The sequence below is a fragment of the Spodoptera frugiperda genome, chromosome 1 (genome assembly GCF_023101765.2).
Source record: "Spodoptera frugiperda isolate SF20-4 chromosome 1, AGI-APGP_CSIRO_Sfru_2.0, whole genome shotgun sequence".
Classification (NCBI taxonomy): domain Eukaryota; kingdom Metazoa; phylum Arthropoda; class Insecta; order Lepidoptera; family Noctuidae; genus Spodoptera; species Spodoptera frugiperda.
This window is the reverse complement of record NC_064212.1, coordinates 8,331,318-8,350,818: the sequence shown is the minus strand read 5'-3', so window position 1 is coordinate 8,350,818 and position 19,501 is coordinate 8,331,318. Positions and strand designations below refer to the sequence as shown.

The 19,501-nt window shown below is 36.1% G+C and overlaps 1 protein-coding gene across 7 annotated transcripts in view; it reads right to left on the bottom strand.

Moving 5' to 3' along the window:
• LOC118273138 (neural-cadherin) overlaps positions 1 to 19,501 on the bottom strand; it is a 281,396-nt gene that overhangs the window by 116,999 nt on the left and 144,896 nt on the right. Inside the window, exon 2 of one of the 7 annotated variants that reach the window (XM_035589943.2) lies at positions 1,367 to 1,769. The exons of 5 other annotated variants lie outside the window; for them this stretch is intronic. In XM_035589943.2, the coding sequence (XP_035445836.1) occupies positions 1,367 to 1,424 (58 nt within the window). In that variant the 5' untranslated portion in view covers positions 1,425 to 1,769. The remainder of the gene's footprint in view (positions 1 to 1,366; positions 1,770 to 19,501) is intronic. One more of the 7 variants, XM_050696792.1, reaches the window with a different exon arrangement.

Sequence of the window (19,501 nt, the reverse complement as noted above, 5' to 3'; positions counted from 1 at the left end):
TACGAGTATAAGCAACTAACACAAAAACGGAGGAAAAACACTATTTTAAATGTTGATACTTTTGTCTCATTTATTATCACAAATGTGACAGAGACATCGCTATGGGCAAGATTTATACTCGTCGCTACCAATTCCCGCTCACATTTTGAGGATACAAAAGGCTGGATACGGCTACCTTAGTAGATACATGGGTACATTAGAGCGGAACATTGTTTATTTTCTGTTATAAGTATACTACACACACACGACACGTACTCCATTTGAAAATGACCTACAATGCATAGTTCGCTAACCAGACTTCATTCGGTTGTTTGGTAAAGCGCAGTTGATGGTATGGTATTGTATTGTGCGGTAATGAGTATTATGTGCGGTGCGTTATCAAATCCCAACATTCATTCGAATACATAGAAACATGAGCTGGCACGATGTTCGATGGAATTTATAGCGAGTATATTGATTGAATCCGCCCTTATTTATCAGATTGTGAACTCCGGAATGTTTATAGCCCTCATCTATATGCGTCGGCGTTAGTTTTTCGCATCATTTCTTAAGGTATGTGGCGTGCGAATTTAACAAAATACCGTTTGTTGTGTTCCTGGTTAGAAGACGCGATATACCCTGTAATATCCGCATCCATCGCGTAGCATCCGCACATAAGGTAAAATGAAGCGGAAAGTCTCATTTTGTGACGACATGTGCGATGAGGATCTATGCTTGAAGCGAACTTCATGGAAATATTTAGATCATGTTACTGATGAAACTTGTTCCCAGAAAGCGGCCATTTTTCGTGATGTTCCCCGAAAGATAGTACTTGATTTGAATAAAGATTTTCCTCTAGGTATAAAAAGAAACGTTACTGTAATAAGTATTTAATTTACGAAACACGGGATCATGATACATTAAAGTAATGAGATCCATGACAGTTTAATGTTGATCAATGAAGACAAAGGAGCCACATATACTCGTCTAGAAATAGTTTCAAAGCGAGTAATGAAAGACGGATAGTATATTTTTCTTACGACTAAGTTGATTCTCATGTCGTACCTTTTAGGTCTAAGGTAAAAAACATTTCTCACATTCTCCTCTACGGCTGTACAAGACTCGTAAATTGAAATCGAAATTCCACTGTTGTATTCTTTTATTTACCCGTGTAGTACGCGTACATAGAATTGTAATAAGATTCAATTATAGTGGAAGTAATAGTGAATACCTGGCATTCTTGCTTTAATAGTTTATACAGAGAAGCTTGTAGTTGGATTTATAGTAGTACATTCCAGTAATTGTTTCGGATTTAAGAGTCAGACATTACTCAAAGAGAAATCTTGTATACCTTATCTCCAATTAATTATATGACTAGGCAACTTACCTATGATAAGCCGAAGCAGGCTGGCGGCGAGCAGGCCCACGTCTGGAGAGTTAGCCATGGGTCTCTCTCGCACGCACACTACCGACACGAATCCGAGCCATCACATCGACCGCCGATATCACACCACACCTCGCCAATGTGTGTATCACATCACACCTCGCCAATCACAGTTTAACATCACTCATATTTGCCACCCACAGGCCACTTTAAATGTCACCAGAAATGTGTCATAACTACAAATGTTTAGTCCATGGCCCACGTGATTAGATTGTTTTCCAATTTCAAATTTAAATTCGAAACGCTAACTCAATATTAAAAATGGAACGTAAAATGAGAAAAAATGTCCAACAATGTTATTTCGCCGGCTGTATTTCGTAATACGTTGTATTTTGTTTCATCAAAACTATAAAATGCGAGATGAATTAAGTGATGAATATAAAAATAGACAAACATTTTTAAATATTCAGGTTTGGCAGTGTCAGTACTGTTTCAGATATAAAAAAGTAAATAAATTTTCTCGAAACTGTGTTTTATTTAAAGTTTCGGCTCTTGTCGCAGTCATAAATCAAATTGGACGTGAATATAAGAAAATAATGGTTAATAATGAATGCCACGTTAATAATATGTGTTTTTAAACGAATGACATCGTCCATTGGAGTATCCATGTTGGAGTAATGCAACACGAAAGTTTAATTAATAGTATTGTCATTTCACAATGCTGAGAAACAAATGGAGCAGAAACTTGCCATTATATTATAGTAAAATCAGATTACTACCGTGAACAGACAATGAATGCCCTATTTATTCAACCTGTATTATACGAGCATAATAAAATGTAATATCAATAATTCCGAACATACAATAAAATTGTACCTTTGTTAAATAAAATAAATAATGATATGAAACGACTTGAACAAATATATTAAATTTAAGTAAACGTGTGAGTACACTTAGCACAAGATTAAGGCTTTATTTAGTTCAGACGACGCCCCCAAATGTATGAATGTCACATTTATTTGTACAATCTCAGTATCTTTCATTTCTTCTGTAAGCAGTGTGAAACAAATGGCGACGCGAGTTTCCCGCACTTGTGGGCCCATTTGTATTGTAGTCCGAAATTAAAGACAGTTTAACATTTGGACGCGGAAATAAACAACAGTTGTGTGGTAAAGTATATAGACGGGATTTTTGTAAATAAATCTTCTCAAACGTTTTCTAAGTTTCAGTCATTGACACACTAGAGTTAACTTTAAAGTATATATTGATTTGGGCAACAAAATTTCCTTTTTTTAGTCAACTGTGCCATTATTTACGTTATCAAGAGACCACCGATATTGGGATAACCAATGACAATATATTTGCTACATAGATCAACAAATGTGACCGACTCTAACAGATTATCTATGCTCCATAATTAATACGCGGTTTGTCAATAACGTTAACTTTATTTACAGCAACCGTTAACCGTTATATTTCGTTGTTATACGTACATAACAACGGTTTTAATTAACATACACAGCCAATGAAGTTTCATTTTAATAACTATGGAGCAGAAACCTCAATGGGTACAAATACATTTATTGGGGCCCATTTACTTTGTACGAATATATAATTAAGTGCTGTTATTAATGTTGTGTGGTTCTTTTTGGTTACAACGGTGCTAGCACAATTATCTCCTGACTCACATAATATTGAAGGTTTCACGCCACTCGTACTAGGAACCAGAACTGAATATTGCACAATAACTCATTCACAATTGGCGAAGGTAACTTTTTTAATTTACGATTCTGAATAAACGCACGCTCCTCCGTGATTTATTGCGGGCCACTGTTTGTAATATTTTAATCAGAAAAGTAAGAGGACGTTATCGCCCTAACGCTATCTTTTTAAACGTAATCACTTTAGGAATCCAACAAAAATATATTGCCATTATAGAATTTAAGTAGGGTTGGTAATTCGTATTTTTTTCCTGTTCGAAGAGAATACGCAATGCGTGCGTATTGTCCAAGGTTTATTTTAATTTTACAGGATATCAGAATAAAAGGCTTTGTTCTCCTAGCTCCAAGGCCTTTCATATCCGTCGGGACGAAAAAATGTAATGTAAATTAAACAATGAAATATGCAACAACAAAATAACAAAGCCACCCCTCGTATCAGATTACTGAACAAGGCTTGGATCTACGATATTCAAACTAATCCTACAAAATTCCTCAAGCGAGTCTCGCGCCCGCCCCGCCTCCCGCACTAGATACTATCATAAGTCTCGCAAGCAGCGAAAGCTACTATTGTCAAAGTTATCAGCACATGTTAAAGCGAGATTTAGATAGTTTTATTCGCAGAACGTAACTTATTGTAGAGAGCTTGACTTTGACTAAGTTGTCAGAGTCGGCCTTTGAATCTAGATCAATCAATATTTCACGATATTATATTACAAAGCTCGGACGGCATCGGAGCCATTGTACCGTGTATTCTCCACTCATGAATATGCCGCAGGCGAACAGGGAACGGTCAAAACAATAAGCATTGAAGCAGTTACCGTGGTTTTACAGGTGTCCGGTTTTAATGAAACAGCTATAATGAATCGGGCCTCCGAAATTAAGTTAAAAATGGGGAAAAGTTTTATCTCGTCGCCATGGGAAAAGATAATATTATTTCTTTATCTTTAAGTCTGTGCAAAAAAGAAAATTACGTTGTCTCCGGTGGGTCCAGAGGAAATTAGAGGGCGCGACGTCGAGCTGGTCCAGTTATCAGTTGGTTAAAATGCAAATTGTTCTCTTTTGTTTGGCAGAGCCGATCGACAGCGTGCTCGCCGGCGCTAAACAAAAACATGGCAAAAATGCTAAACACTCATTTATAGGCGACGCAGACATATCCCCTTTCACCGCTTTAACAGGATTTCAAAGAAACTATTCAGTGACACTGTTTTCACTTTAGGATAGCCGCTCTAATGCCGATGTAGGTACAATCTTCTGCAAAATGTCCAAAAAACGTCTTATCCAAACCTGAATAAACTCGGTGAATTACTTAAGTTTCGTCTACTTTACATTTTCCACTAGAAATGTATTTATGAACAATACCTACTTACCACGGGTCCCATTGCATGATATTTGGTATCGAACAGACCAAGTTCTGGGAATAAAAGTTGGATAACACAGTGAAATACCTACATACACCAAATAATTTGTTTTCGATTTTAGTAGAACTTTCACGTTCACGTGATTGTTAAAACTTTTATCTGCGTAAAAAATGTAAATTTTACTATTTCATAAGAACACTATTTTTAAATAAACTGAATAGTGTTTGTTGACCTGGTTGTTTTTAGTTTAAAAGTAAATTAAGGCTCACAATTTTATATGTGTAATCCCACGAATAAAATAAAACAACGTTGGTCAGTAAATGTATAAACAATCGCACAATAGTTACAGCACTCGTGCCCGATTGGAAGGACACGCATGTAGGCGGGAGAGAATTTATCCGAGCACTTTTAGAGCCCTATTGAATGGGAACTCTTAAATCAGTTTCCTCCACGTCTGTACTTACCCCTACAAAATAATATATTCGGAAAGTTCGTGAACGGAATACAAACAGGCGCGGGTCGGTGGAGTGCCACTGGCACAGCATGAAAGGACCCGAACAAAGCGACCGAGGGCACCTCATGCGAACCTTACATTACGAGGACCTACTTTTGATTTTACTTCAGCCATTACACACAACCTCTATTAATTTCGACCTCTATTACATAACAGTGAAAATCGGATTACAAACTTCAAATGAATATTAACGTAATTAAAACAATTTCCTCGAAACAATGGCCGGCTCCAACAGGATTCAAATGATATTAAATAAATTCATGTTATTATTCGATGAAGCGTACCCACATCCCTTTTAACAGCAATCGGCACGCGAAGGGGCGTAATGTAAATAATATACATTTCAGATTAAAATAGATTAGAGGAATTTTCCCTAAACGGTATAAAAACTAGAAGCTTTTAGATTACTTGAACCGCGGCCACAACAAAGTTTCAGGACAATAATTCACAAGAGGATTAGCAGTGTGGATAATGCTGTCGCAAAATAAATCACGGTTTAAAAAGTGTTTAAAAGGGGTGCGTCGTAGTGATTTGTGTGGTGAGCCGTGACGCGGGATGGCGGGCAGCGCTACAGTATACACTGGGACAGGGACACGCCGCCACCGCCGCCACCGCCGCCCACTGCGCCCCGCCTGCACCGACAAGATAAAAAAATGCTGCTCGAGCTACGTTTCACCGCCACGCTACCATCACGAAGACATGAAAAAAGCAACCCACTTCAAACATTAAACAATGCAATATTGTTCAACAATCGCATTAAACTGTTAACACCTAAAAGAGAAAATTACAGCGATAATGCTTACCAAATGAGGGGACCAACCATTAAACATAAACAGGTCAGGTGTATACTCGAGTGGGCACGCCTACATAATATTACGGAATTTTGTTGAAAGGGACGCACGTATTTCCATAATCGTAATCAAATGATTTACAAATATTGACCCCTTTGCTTCGGTATCCAAATACAAAAATCATATTTTCCCAATTCCTTTCATTGTGATCTATTGAATTCAGTCCGAGCCGCGACCAATGTTTATTTCACAGTTTAACAAATCCTTGTTTCAAAAACAATTTATCTCTGGAGAAACTGAACAATTTCGGAACAATATCCATCGTCGGGTTATTTACATGTCTGAGTATTTAGACGTACCTAAGTTACGGTAGTAAACAAAGTAATAATTCCAAATACGAAAAGAAATATGAAACTGGAGGAAAAGAATTTGGAACATTTACCAAAGAGTGAGAAGGCTCAAAGATTCCTCGAGAGTCGAGGAAGAAAGCTGCGCCGTGCATAACTATAGACTGTATACAGACTGTCGGTATTCATACAGTGTTTTAACCGAGCCAGCCACATGTTTATCATGCTATGTCTGTAATAAAGTTTTCGTGGGGACCGCACACACTAGCTAGAAATATGGTACGTCGACTTTCTGCCTCTTTTTATAAAAACAACAAAGCTTTACGCTTTGAATGTGGTCCACGCGGACGTGGCGATTTAACGCCGGCTAAATTTAAAAATGTGATGTTACACAAACTTTCGTACTTCGAAAAAATATTAAGAACTTTAAATGCTGTACTTATAAAATTATACTGGCAAATGTTTTTGTCTTTAAGGCTTGTTTTAGGCATGTTTACTGAATATCCAGCTGTAGCCAATGGCCCGACCGTGTGCTGCCGTCAGGATGTTACAAGCAATAAATGCTAACTACCTAATAGTTTTTGTGTGGCACGCTAAAGTGATTTTTTGTTAAAGCCAACGCCATTTCCCGGTAAATCTGTAGTCAGTTAACGTAAATTAGTTGTAATACTAGACGGTCTATTAAGTGTCGAGTAACAGTTAACATTCAGGACGTACAATGTCGCAACATAACAATTACATTGAGTGCTCCACAGCCATCTCGCAGACATTTACATTGATATTAGCACATTATACTTATAGGTCACATGAACCTTATTATTCATGGAACTGACAAGCTATTTCGGGTCAATTCACACTGTTGCCAATAACATTTCGATCTTGACAGATTTTTGGTGCCGCGCGAATTTAGTGTTTGTATAAACACGTATAGGTAGCACGTATATTTATTTGATTACATTAAAATGGAACACTACTATGGACTAAAATAATATTAAAAACAACTTCATCCAAAGTAATTTCGACTCTAATTGCTCCGCTGCTAATTAGACAATAAATAAAAAGATAATTTTATTACTCACAGGCTTCAATGAAATATTACGGCCATTAAGAAGTTCAAGTGCCAATGAATAGTGTCAGAAAGTCGCCGTTAACTTACTAAGCTCTTGTCTACACTCCTAATCCCACCCGTAAATAATATCAGGGCCATTGTGAGATTTTATCATTGTAACAAAAATATAGAACCGGATACTGAGACCAAATATAGCAACAAGAATAGTCGACGTTTGACATTCACTTAATCGTAATACACGTATAGTCGCGTATAAAGGACAAACTTGCGTTGGTAATCCTCCCTGAGGTCGGCACCACTCACAATACTTACATTTTATCTCTACTTAAAAGGGATAATATTTACAGCGAGTGATTCAAAATGGAGCTCGTTTCACGTCCCTACGTACATAAAGGCGCGTCGTTGGGAAATTAGTATTAATTAGATGTTTCACTAAACTAACAGTACAGTGGGTACTAGTATAAAGTTTCGGGCTTGTTTATATCGGCAATTAAAGGGAAAAGTTTAAAGGTTGCCATCTTGGGAGACGTGGGGAGTGCGGCCGGGTCACAATCACGTGTCTTTGCATATAAAAGATGCCAATCAGGCTCGTGAGGCCCAGCGCTCGTTACTCGACGCGCTAAATGCTAAGGCCGCGGTGAAGGAGCAGATTAATTACTCCCCGAGCTGCCAAAGTCTATCTCGACTCCGTCTGATTTATTTTTTTCTTTTGGCTCATTCCGGCGAGTATTATATTATCTGCTGGGTTTCATTAGGGCTACCCAACCTTTGTGTATTAATCAAACTCATATACTGTACGATAAATATATTACGCACCCATATTTTGGTAAGTTATATAAAAGATGACCTTTGGCTTATAATACGACGCTTATCTAACCTCTTATGTTATGAGGATCAATTAGTGGAAACGGCTGATATCGAAATCGTGTGCAACCAACTAGCAACAATGTCACTACTAGTGGGTGGAATTGATGTAAAGATACTACAGTACGACAATGTTATTAAATTCCCGGAATAATATGGAAATATATTTTTATATACTTGTTGAGGATTTAAGCTGTAAGTATTTATTTCTAAGAATTTTATTATTGTCTTACTCAGACAAAATGGCTTGCCAACTTGACTGTAGAAATGCGGCTTCAATGAATACCAGATTGCTTCCCCGACCCTTCTTCTTCATTTTAACGGTTTCCTATTGCCAGCCTCCTCTTTGTTTTAAGGAAGTGTCGTGCCCTCATTAGCAACCGTAAGACAAGTTTCTTCAATCTTGATATGGCAAAATTGCGGTTTCTTGCGAACCGAGTATCATCTTAACTCTATAACCCTCACAGATTACTTCAACCCCTGGCCTCCATTTTACGAATAATCTTTCTAAATATCCCTAGAACATTCTCAACATTACCCTGATATAAATAATGTCAGCCAAAGTTTATAGATTATGTTTGCAATTCGTATTACACATAATTTACCAATTGGTCAACACAGTGCATGCGGCTTCAGTAATTTACGTACCTAATTACCGAGTCGGGTAACGAATGGATGCAAATTGTATATTTTTGGGTAATTTTGTAAAAGAAACATTTAATCAGTTACTGTTAACTAAATTACGTTTTGTTTGGATTTGATGCATTAAAATATTGTTTACCAAATTCGCCTAAACTAAATATTCCGCTGGGTATGGCAAAGAAATTGAAATCAATAAATGATAAATGATAAATGATAAATGATAAATGATAAATGATAAATGATAAATGATATTTATTTCTGTAAATAGATTATAAAATAACACTTTTACACGTCAATATTTCAAATAGCTAGATGAGGCCGGCATTTCCTATCTGACTACTCTGAGAAGAAATGCCGAAACAAACTCAGAGGTCATAGTCTCTTTTAAAGTCCAGACAAAATCAATTAGAGATGTCGGAGAACCGTGCAAGTTTATTCTGTAGTGGTCTTTTGAGGAAAGAGCCACAGCAGTTTGAGCGGACCTGTTCAGATGGCAGCACGCATGTGTCAGTTTACAATTAGCTCAGCTGACGGCTGTTGCTGAATGATCCGACGAACAATACTAACCAAAAGAACATTTGGGTAGGCCACACAAATGCTCACACTGTCAGAATATAATTAACTAAAAGTGAAATGACTAGGCAAACTCTCGCACGGTCCTCAAACTAACAATTTTAAAAACAATATGTAAAAAAAAAAAAAAAATATCGAATGATATTAATGTATATCATGTCAAATTGTATAAAAATGTAACTTGTGTTACAAACATGTCAACATGACCTGTGTGGACATTATAGCGGCTCACTCCCAAGCCTGACTATCATCTAAGTAGTCTTTAAATTTATAAAAAGCTTTACTATTCAGTTTTTCTTTAATAACATTTTTAAATTTATTCAGGCTCAAACTTTGAATATCGCTGGGAATTTTATTGTAAAAGCGTATGCATTGACATCTGAACGAACCACTTATTTTCTTAAGTCTAGTAGTGGGAACAATATATTTGTTTTTACTTCTAGTGTTTATATTATGTATATCACAATACTTTTTGAATAAATTAATGTTTTTGTGAGCATACACTACATTTTCATAAATGTATTGAGAAGCAACAGTCAATATATTAATTTCTTTAAATAGTTCCCTAAGAGAGTGCCTCGGACTAAGATTATAAATTGATCGAATGGCTCTTTTCTGCAGCACAAAGACAGACTGAATGTCAGCAGCATTTCCCCACAGGAGGATACCATATGACATGATACTATGAAAATAACTAAAGTATACTAATCGCGCTGTATTTACATCGGTTAAATTTCTAATTTTTTTAACGGCATATGCTGCAGAGCTGAGCCTTTTCGACAATGATTTAAGTGTGGGAGTGCCATACTTCGGCACGAATAGGCTGGCTCGACTGGAGTGATACCACGGCCTCACAGAAAACTGACGTGAAACAACGCTAGTTAGTTTTCGTCAATGAGATTACCGGAGGCCCAATTACCTCCCTTTCCAATCCTCAATTCCCCAACAAGCCTTAAATTCCTAAATCCCAAAAGGTCGGCAACACACTTGTAACGCCACTGGTGTTTCCGGTATCCATGGGCGGTGGCGATTGCTGATCATCAGATGATCCGTTTGCTCGTTTACCGATATACCATAAAAAATGCATGTCGAAAAATGCAATCTACGAATCATGGCATTCCCGGAAGCCGTACTTCATCGGAATTCTAATAATGTCTAAAAATATCAAAGGGATGCAGCACGCATCTTACTCATATCAGACGATGGCACACCAGCGATATTCGATGAATTTTAGAGAAAATATGCTCACGGAAAATATGCTTATTGAAGTCTTGCTTTTACCCACACGATATTCTGAATATAAATATCTGCTAGGCGAATCGAACAGCAAAATCTAAATATCCCATAAAGGAATTACCGCATATAAATTCTGATCATGAATATTACATGCACGATGGCAATAATCCTGTAAGAGTTTTATAAGGATCGTAAAATTATCGTTTTACGTCCATTACCGCAGCGTGAGGTTGGCCTTGTCTGATTGGTGCCATTCACAGAATACTGATCGCAGTTTAATAACGCTACCTAATCGAGGGAGGATACTCTGTAGGTGAGTGAAGTGATGCGAACGGGAATATCGAATTGAAACGAAAGACTACTCACGTTTATATTCACGATGGTAGCCGAGATGGTAACTGAGAAAATTGTGGAACGCGTCTTAATGGCGGCTCCGGAAACTTAATATCGGGCAAAGTTTATACTACGCGTTGTACTAATTAATGCAAAGTTTCTGCCAAAAAACTTGGATTAGATGTTTGCCATACACAGCCGACTACACAAAGCAATTAAAGTTCAGTAAATTAATTAATGAACACAAATTAATGTTGCGTACACTGAGATACGCGAGTAGTAGAAGTAAAATCAGAATGTAACACTCAGGATTAATCCACAAACACAGAATTAATAACCACCGAACTAGGATTTGAACACAACCTAATCATGTCCGATGCAAACCGAAATTGCTTTCATTTGCAACTAAAAACGTTGGATACGATCGTTTTGGATTACCATTGAAATCACACTATTACACAGTGGATCAAAAGGTTCTGTTCTACGATGAAGAAGCAGGGTGGGAACACTAACTCAGAATACATTACCTAGAAGAATATAAATGAGTAGAAGGAATTAGTTAGAGACAATAAACAGGAAGTTCTCGCCGATAAATCAAGTAAATACGTAGAAACTATTTATATGTATGGAAAAGAAGACCTTTATTCAGTGATCGTCGCCAACAGGCTGCTGTTCTGATTCCTATCTCTCAGCCGATATTGGTAAAACGCACACTCTGTTATCTTAGCCAGGATAAGACGAAGGATTTCAAAGTTCAGACCAATCCCTATTCCTTTAGAATAAAACATAGCTTTGAGTTTTTTTTTTTCTAAGTAAGATGTAGATGGACTCAGTGCTAGAGAAAATTCCTTTTTACGATATATTCTTTCAACACAAAGGGATGTCGTACTTCATTCTTGTACCTAAAATATAGGCTCAAAGTTAGCCAAGCAAAGTGTAGCACTACGGAATAACTATCAAACATACGAAAGAATGTAATTAATAGGTATTCAGTAAATTTATGTCTGAGGATAGCTACTTTCGACAAAGGAATTCCTGAGTAGCAATTGAAAGAACTGTTGTCGAGTGGATAAGGAATTCACCGAGTTCGTGATTAAAGTAATAAAATATTATAGAACTAGGTTTTAGCTGTGGATTTACTCGCTAAAATAAATAAATTAGTTTAAATGTAAGACTTTATACACGACGAGTAACTGGAATGGAGGTGGTACAGAATTCTCAGAAATCGCTGATGGTTTTAGTTCAAATAAGTATTTACGTGATTTATTTACTTTCAGGGCTAAGGAAGGCAACTAATGTCTTATTATTGCTTTTCTAAATAAGCTGTAGTGTTATTTTCTGCGATGAATAAACATAGTTATAAATATTCAACGATGAAGGAAAACTATGGTTTTGTGTTATTTCGCGAAGGGAAGAAACACGTGTATCTGTAATATGATCAATGGTTTGTGGAACGTACGCCATTGTTGGATGGTTTAGATGTTATTATTGGATTATTTTACTAAGAAATTCTCAGTAATAGTAACGGTGTGCTGAATTAAAAAAAGTTACAAAAATGCGTATATTACAAGCACTAGTCTGCATGATCAGATTGTGGGTAGTGATAGGTATAGCATGCTATCGAAAAAAAATAGTGCATAAAGATAAAATGTAATAATTTACTATAAATAGTTTGAGTGAATTTTATGAGATTTTTGCTACATCTATTAATAAAATGTTTACCGAACTCAAAGGATCAAGTAAATAGACTCCGGAATTGTGGATTACGCGGGCTTAAATACCAATAACGAAAATCATTGATAAGTTTCTGAACGAGGGGTGAAACCGATGAATATTTCAAAGGGTAGGTCAGCTTCCTGGGCTAAATTAAAATCAACTTCGCTAATTGATATAACACCGATTCTCCCAACGATTTCGTTTCATTCAATTTCATTTAATAGAATCAAATAATTTATACTAAAACTGTTTCTATGAAAAACTAATAAATGTTACTTAAATGTAATAACGTAATGGAATACTAGAAAATTCAGCACTAGAAAATCTTTTATAGGATACCTTAGGTACCTAGAATTACCTAAAATATTATGTTTATTTTAGAACAATAGTGATTTAGGTTTATTATACTATTTAAAATATAAAATTTCATTTTCTAAGAGCACGCGTAGAATGAATTTCAATACAATAGTTTAGACAAATGAGAGACACAGTAATTTATTTTATTGATACAAATAAATATAATTTTAACAAATAATTATATTTGGTATACTAAGCTTCTAACAATACAAACATTTCTCAGAGTTGATTGAAAAATAACTGGTAGAAGGACTAAAGGACATTTTCACAATAAAATTGTGGAACAACATATCATCACACCATCTATTCGCTAAAGTCTAAGGGGTAAGCAGAAGTATACACGTTAAATATAACATCCAATTAAGTTAAGTTATTAGTTCCAAGTGATAAAAAGGGGATCTTTAACCTTACCAAGCGCAATTTCAAGCAATTTTTTTTTTCAAAACACAATAATACTTTGCTCGACTCGATAATCACGTGAAAGATCGTGCTCAATGAAATGTCCAATTCCTATAAAACGTCGATTAATTTCCATCATGTTTGCTTCCTGGTACTGATGGTTCAAGGGCAACAAGAAAACTAATGTACCATGAACAATTTGTATTTAATTAATTACCTTGCTTTCTATTTCAGTCATACATAAAGACAAAACTTTCAATCTGGCTAATACAGTCATCACCTGTAATATTCCGCTATTAAACTATGGACCTTCTCTACCTATCAGTATTGGTTTGCCATTATCTTTACGCAAAGCAGGTTGAAGATCGTAGTTTAAAAAGTTCAGGTTTACCAGAGAGCGTTACTAGCTGCTAGTCTCTGTGCCTTAGTACGAGTTTGCTTTTTATTTAACAAGATTGAAACGAGAGCGCATTGATTGGTTGGTTTATTGGAGCTAGCCAATCACACCGCCTAACGCGCTCTCGTTTCATTTTCATTCAACGTAAAACAAACTCGTACTAAGGGTTCTTGTTGGTTGGTTCATTGCAGCCGGCCAATCACAGCGCCAAAGGCAGTCTCGTTTTGATCTCGTTAAACGTAAAAGAAACCCGTACTAAGCCCTTTGTTTAGGCTGTTAAATGTATAGTCCCTAAGTTTCCTACGGCACCCGCGGAAAGAGCAGAGGTGGTGACAAATTATTTTAATCCAACGATAACGCACACAAACAAATACTAAAGTGATTTAATAGAGTAATTAGTAGGCTTCGTTTGCAAAGGATTTATACTGGTAACAAAACACCCACAACTAATCAGTAACTTTAAGTCAAACAATACGATGTGAAAACAAATAAAAGTGTTCATAATTAAACAGTTTTTGGGATAGCGCTGACGCAGTTATTCAGTAAATCAATACACATTAATTCATCATTGTTATTCTATGTTTTATACTAATGCCGAGTTTCCGTATAATTTTCACATATTTCATGTTCTTGTGGGTTAGGTACGAACAAAAAATATTAAAAGCAACTTGGACCTGAGATAATAAATAAACAAAAGTATGTTAATAAAATCAACACTCAATAATTCAACACAGAATTTAAGGAAACCATTTTGAGAATCTTATACCTCAATTGCCACGTTAAAGTATATTTTGGAGGAGAATTCCTGAAGCCGCTCTACGGAATAAGTATGATATCAGGTTCGCGCAGCTCTAACCACACAACATAAGCTTTTTGAACATCTCTAGCGAACTTGATCTGCAGAGATCAAAGTATCTACCTTCTGTGACATCAACTTTATGTATGCAAACCGAGCGAGTAGCGAACGTGGGACAAACTAACTGACTTTTATATTTGTACTACTACTAACTAGATGTGATGTGTATTTTCATAACAAACATAAACAACCTTTGAAATGTAGGCACTACGTACCTAAACAAATAATAATAAATATGTTGAGACATACAATATTATGCCTTATTACACTTTAATAAATGACAGTTTCATCCAGTGGTAATCTTGTAGATGACAGTAATATCTAGCAGATACGTCTTAAATGAACAGACTGTTAAAGTCCCTTAGTGGTCCTAGACGACACTTAGGAAAATGAATAGAATACGGTGCGATGTGATGATGAAGTAGTCTTAGAACTCATGACAAAAGAAACAATAAATCCAAAGTTTATTCGCTAATCTTGAATCACGTTAAACAAAAGAAAGGTTAGCGCAGAAAAGAATTTAACTGTCCAGTTTTATCAGCGGGATAGCTAATGAAACGACGTCCATTTAACTGTGGAACAGTTGGAATGACATTAAAGGATTCAGCACAAGCACAACTGAAAGCTTCGCAACAACGAATCGATTTAATTGTTCAAACGTGTTTGGGGATCAAGACTAAATTAAGAGATTTAGAGAACAGTATTGCCAGCGAAACAAGAATGAAATTGATCATAATTTAGTATATTGTGATTAAACATTGACAATAGGAATAGTAGGCACGACCATCCCATTAGTTCTCGTATGATATAAAGCTACTTCTAATACATCGAGGTGTATTAACTACTACGTAATAAGAATACATCGACACAAAGTCCTTGTGTAACAATAATGATTAACGGATAAACGATTCTCATACAACAGAAAACGGTTAATCAAGAGTGTGTAGGAGTGAAAAATTAGGCTCTCCTAACTTGGAAGGCCGGACGGATACCCGCCCCTTATTAAAATAATTCATCTCATCTATTTTTCGATCTTTTCATTATCATGGTGGATTTTGTCGGCAGCTGTTTGACATATTGGAATTGACAATAGATTGTTGAACAGCCTTTGTAACAAAAAAATGAACGAAGACTCTTTACGGGAAAACTCACAGACGTCAAGTTAAAGGTCATCGGTGTGAGAGGAAAATGATAGATGGAATCCCGGTGTTCACAAAAGTAACGAGCACCGGCGAATAGAAGAAATATGTTAGGTCAACCGACTGACGTCGGTCACACGTTGTTGGGATCGAGCACAAAATAGATTACGGTCACCGCTTACAACTTTATTCAACCTGCGCCGGGCCCATTCAGAAGATCAATAAAAAAACTGCTTTGATTTCAAATGAGCGCTGGACGATTGAGGTCCAGGATCCGCGCGCCATTATAAGAGCACTCCGGGGTAACTGAGAAGTTTCTTTAATCTTCAAGGCAAAGAGAGTACCTACTTTGGTAAATGTTCTAATTAAAAGTTCTATCGAATTTTTGGTATCAAACTACTAAGTATGGAAATGTAAAGAAACCGATAAGTTTGTGCCACAAATCTTCGAACTTTGACACGTTGCTCAGGTATAACAAATCTGCCGTATATCACTGTTACAGCACTGTTGAAAACAGTAAGAAGTTAACAAGTGCAATTTATTAGAATTATTAAGAGTACATCCCAGACACCTCCCTATCTTCGAACCTAATAAACATTTCTAGAAATGAAGTGTTAGTTTTATGAAGTAAACCTAAAGAGTTTTAGACGTCTGTAAATTTCCGAGTACTCGACAGCTTTTAAGAGAATAACTGAAAAAGAAAGTAAACAAAAAAATATATTGCAGCTAATGGCATAAAAATTTTCGCACCCCAATAAAGGTGAGAAATAAAATGGGAAAATTGCCATCCTCACTTGAGTGCTCACAACATTTTAAGTTCTTTGCTGATATAATCGGCCGTATTTAAATGCGGAGAGGAGGTAATAAATTTCCCATTGACGACGAGACGAAGAATTGAACAAAAACGGCTCTTGTTGAATTCAGAGCCCAACAATAGATAATTTATCGTGGTCGGCTCAGGCATGCCGTTCTGCGTAAAATAAAAACGTAGGTATCTATCTTCAGGGGGCCATAACTACTTCCATTCCTTAAGGACGTGAGTCATTTCGCTCTGAAATGTACTATAAGTTCAGAGTTGAACCTTCCATTATCATCATCTTCTCATAGCAATAAGGCGAAGAGGAAAATTATTAAACCAACGAGCTGGTTTGTTTTCAACAAACTTTTTAATGGCTACATTAGAAAAAACATTAGCATCAATCAAAAAATTTAACTGAAATTAATTTTATGCTGAACAATTCAGATAAAAACTAGCAATTACACTAAGTGGAAACTGTATCGTAAAGGTTTCTGCACGCCAAGCTTAATTTCCAGCCGGATTCATCTTTCTCTTTTACAATTCGTTCTGCTAAATTAGCACTCACTTCTTTACAGAAATCTCAAGCTGTCCTTTGGCCCGGAAAGTCACATTTTATGTTTATTTCACTTAAATAAATAAAACGAAACAAACTTCTGCTAAGAGATATTAACACTGAATGAATCTGTGGAGACTTAATATCTTCAATTTTTCTTCGGTTTCTTTTGAATATTTTGTTTCCATGAAACCAATCTACTTTTGATTATGCCTAAGTAAATTATTTATTTTGTTCCATTAATCGTAATGAAAAAGTTTCGTCTACGAAAAATTGTTAAATGTATTAAATGGTTTTTGCAAGGAAGCTGGGTAAAAATAGGACTACTTATCCTTTTAAAAGTTACTTTATAAGGTCACGACGTAAGAGGCAAGTCTGAGGTCAGTAATTTACAGGCTTAGTAGAAATTAGGACTCGTAGTGTGTACATTATGTCCCATAATTCTTAGACGTACCTACGTCAAGCTAAGATAATATCTGTTTTCAACTGTTCCCAAACATTTTATTAGATAGACGGCCTTTTATGCTCGAATAAAAACACAAAGTCATTATTATATCAATACCATTGTGCTTGTATCCTAAACCAATGAGGAAATCGTCACATAATTTATTTGGTGTCTAAATAGCGCAGAGCGCCCCCTTAGAATTGTCTTTATCTACTACAGCTTATTATAATAGGAATTCGGATTGTCAGGAATTAAGACAATGACGGTTTTCGTTCAAATACACCTTTGTCTTGTGGGATAAAGGATGTCTCTCATTGCTTTAATGGCGTCGAGATCAATCCTTCGAATTTGTCGCACATTTTGTAAAAGGCCTCGACTTGTGAGTGACGCTGACCTAATGGTCAATCCGACCCTAATTTATTTGGACATACTTTCATTTATCTAAACACCAAATGCGTAAAACATTTGTTGAAAGAAAAATTCACAGCACTTATTATTCCACATTAAAACTTAATATTTTACGTGGGTACACATTTATTTTGCCGATAACACGGAGCATGTCGCTTTTGACCGGGACGTGCGACCGTTTCGCGATACAGTATCAACATAAAGCCTTCTTATAAAATTCGTAATGTTGAACAAAATTGTGATTCGAGGGGCCTCTCTGTTCTACAATCGGCAATTATACCACACATGAGCGGAGTAATACATTAGAGGTTATTCTAACACAAATATATGTTTGCCATAAATTCACGGTTCCTTCGTCTCGAAGTTAGATCGTTAACTAGAATTAAAGGAGACACAAAGCTGTCATAAACTATGCTATAACTAAATCGGACTCTATATCAGATTGAAGTATCACGAATCATGCCTACTGCCTGAAGCACGATTGTCTTGTTGGTTTAGTAATCTCAAGGGAAAGTGTTATTGAGATTTTCAGCTTTGAAGTTTTCAGTGTTCAGTTTAGTGAAGTTAATAGTTTGATTTCGAGTTTATAGTTTTAGTTGTATTCATCAATAGGCTGTGACATTTTAGTGCTGGACTATAGACCTTTACATAAAAGGATTTGTTATAAACACTCCGTTAGGCAGGCGGATTGGAAATAGTAGTTCTGTTGTACTCCCTCAGGCAGAAACAATCGCGGGAAGAGTAGGAATGGAAAGTAATAAATTGCTAATACTCTGTCATCACCTACCGGTTTATTTCTAGTTCTATAATTCGCATTAAAAGCACCGATCCACGCGTAAGAAAAATAATAGTAGCCACTACACTTTTGAAGATAAATCAACGAAAATGTTAGGTTTATATCCCACAATTTATTTGCTTCGATTGTATCTAATAGCATTTCGACTTCTCTGTATCATCTCCGATTGTTCTCCGCGACAGCATTGAAAGCAATCCGCGAATAGAATCGTAGATAACCTCCGACTACAAGGAAATCCTGTTTTTTATAGTCCAAAGGCAACCTGAGTGTATTTAAGTCACGTTCAACCTCCCGGATTCTACATATATACGGGAACTAGCTTTCGCCCCTGACTTCCTTCGTGTCAATATAGATTTTGTCAAACATATCAAAATTATTCTTTCGATTTCTATCCTGTCAAGTGATTATTTAGATAAGAAACTGTCCAAATTTGTTTAGTCGTTCATATAAAGTTTGCATAGTAATATCATAACATGTTCATCAACTTACTTACCTATTATTATTTAAGTAAAAACTAGTTTCTGTCCGCAGTTTCACCCGTGTTTCCGTGTGACAAAAATTGGCGCATGTGTTATAATTCAGCCCATGATCCACCCCTGTTCCATATTTCCCCTTCAGCTATTTGACGTGATTGTGTAACAAACACAAACAAAAACTTCCGCATCAATAATATTAGTAAGATTCATTCGTACAAATATCGATGTTTTCAAACAACGTTAATAAAATCACATAAAGTGCCTATAGGTATGAAATACGCAAAAATATTCAACAGCGATGTCCATATAATATTAAACTTAATTATGAGAGCAGTTCTTCAAGAACAAA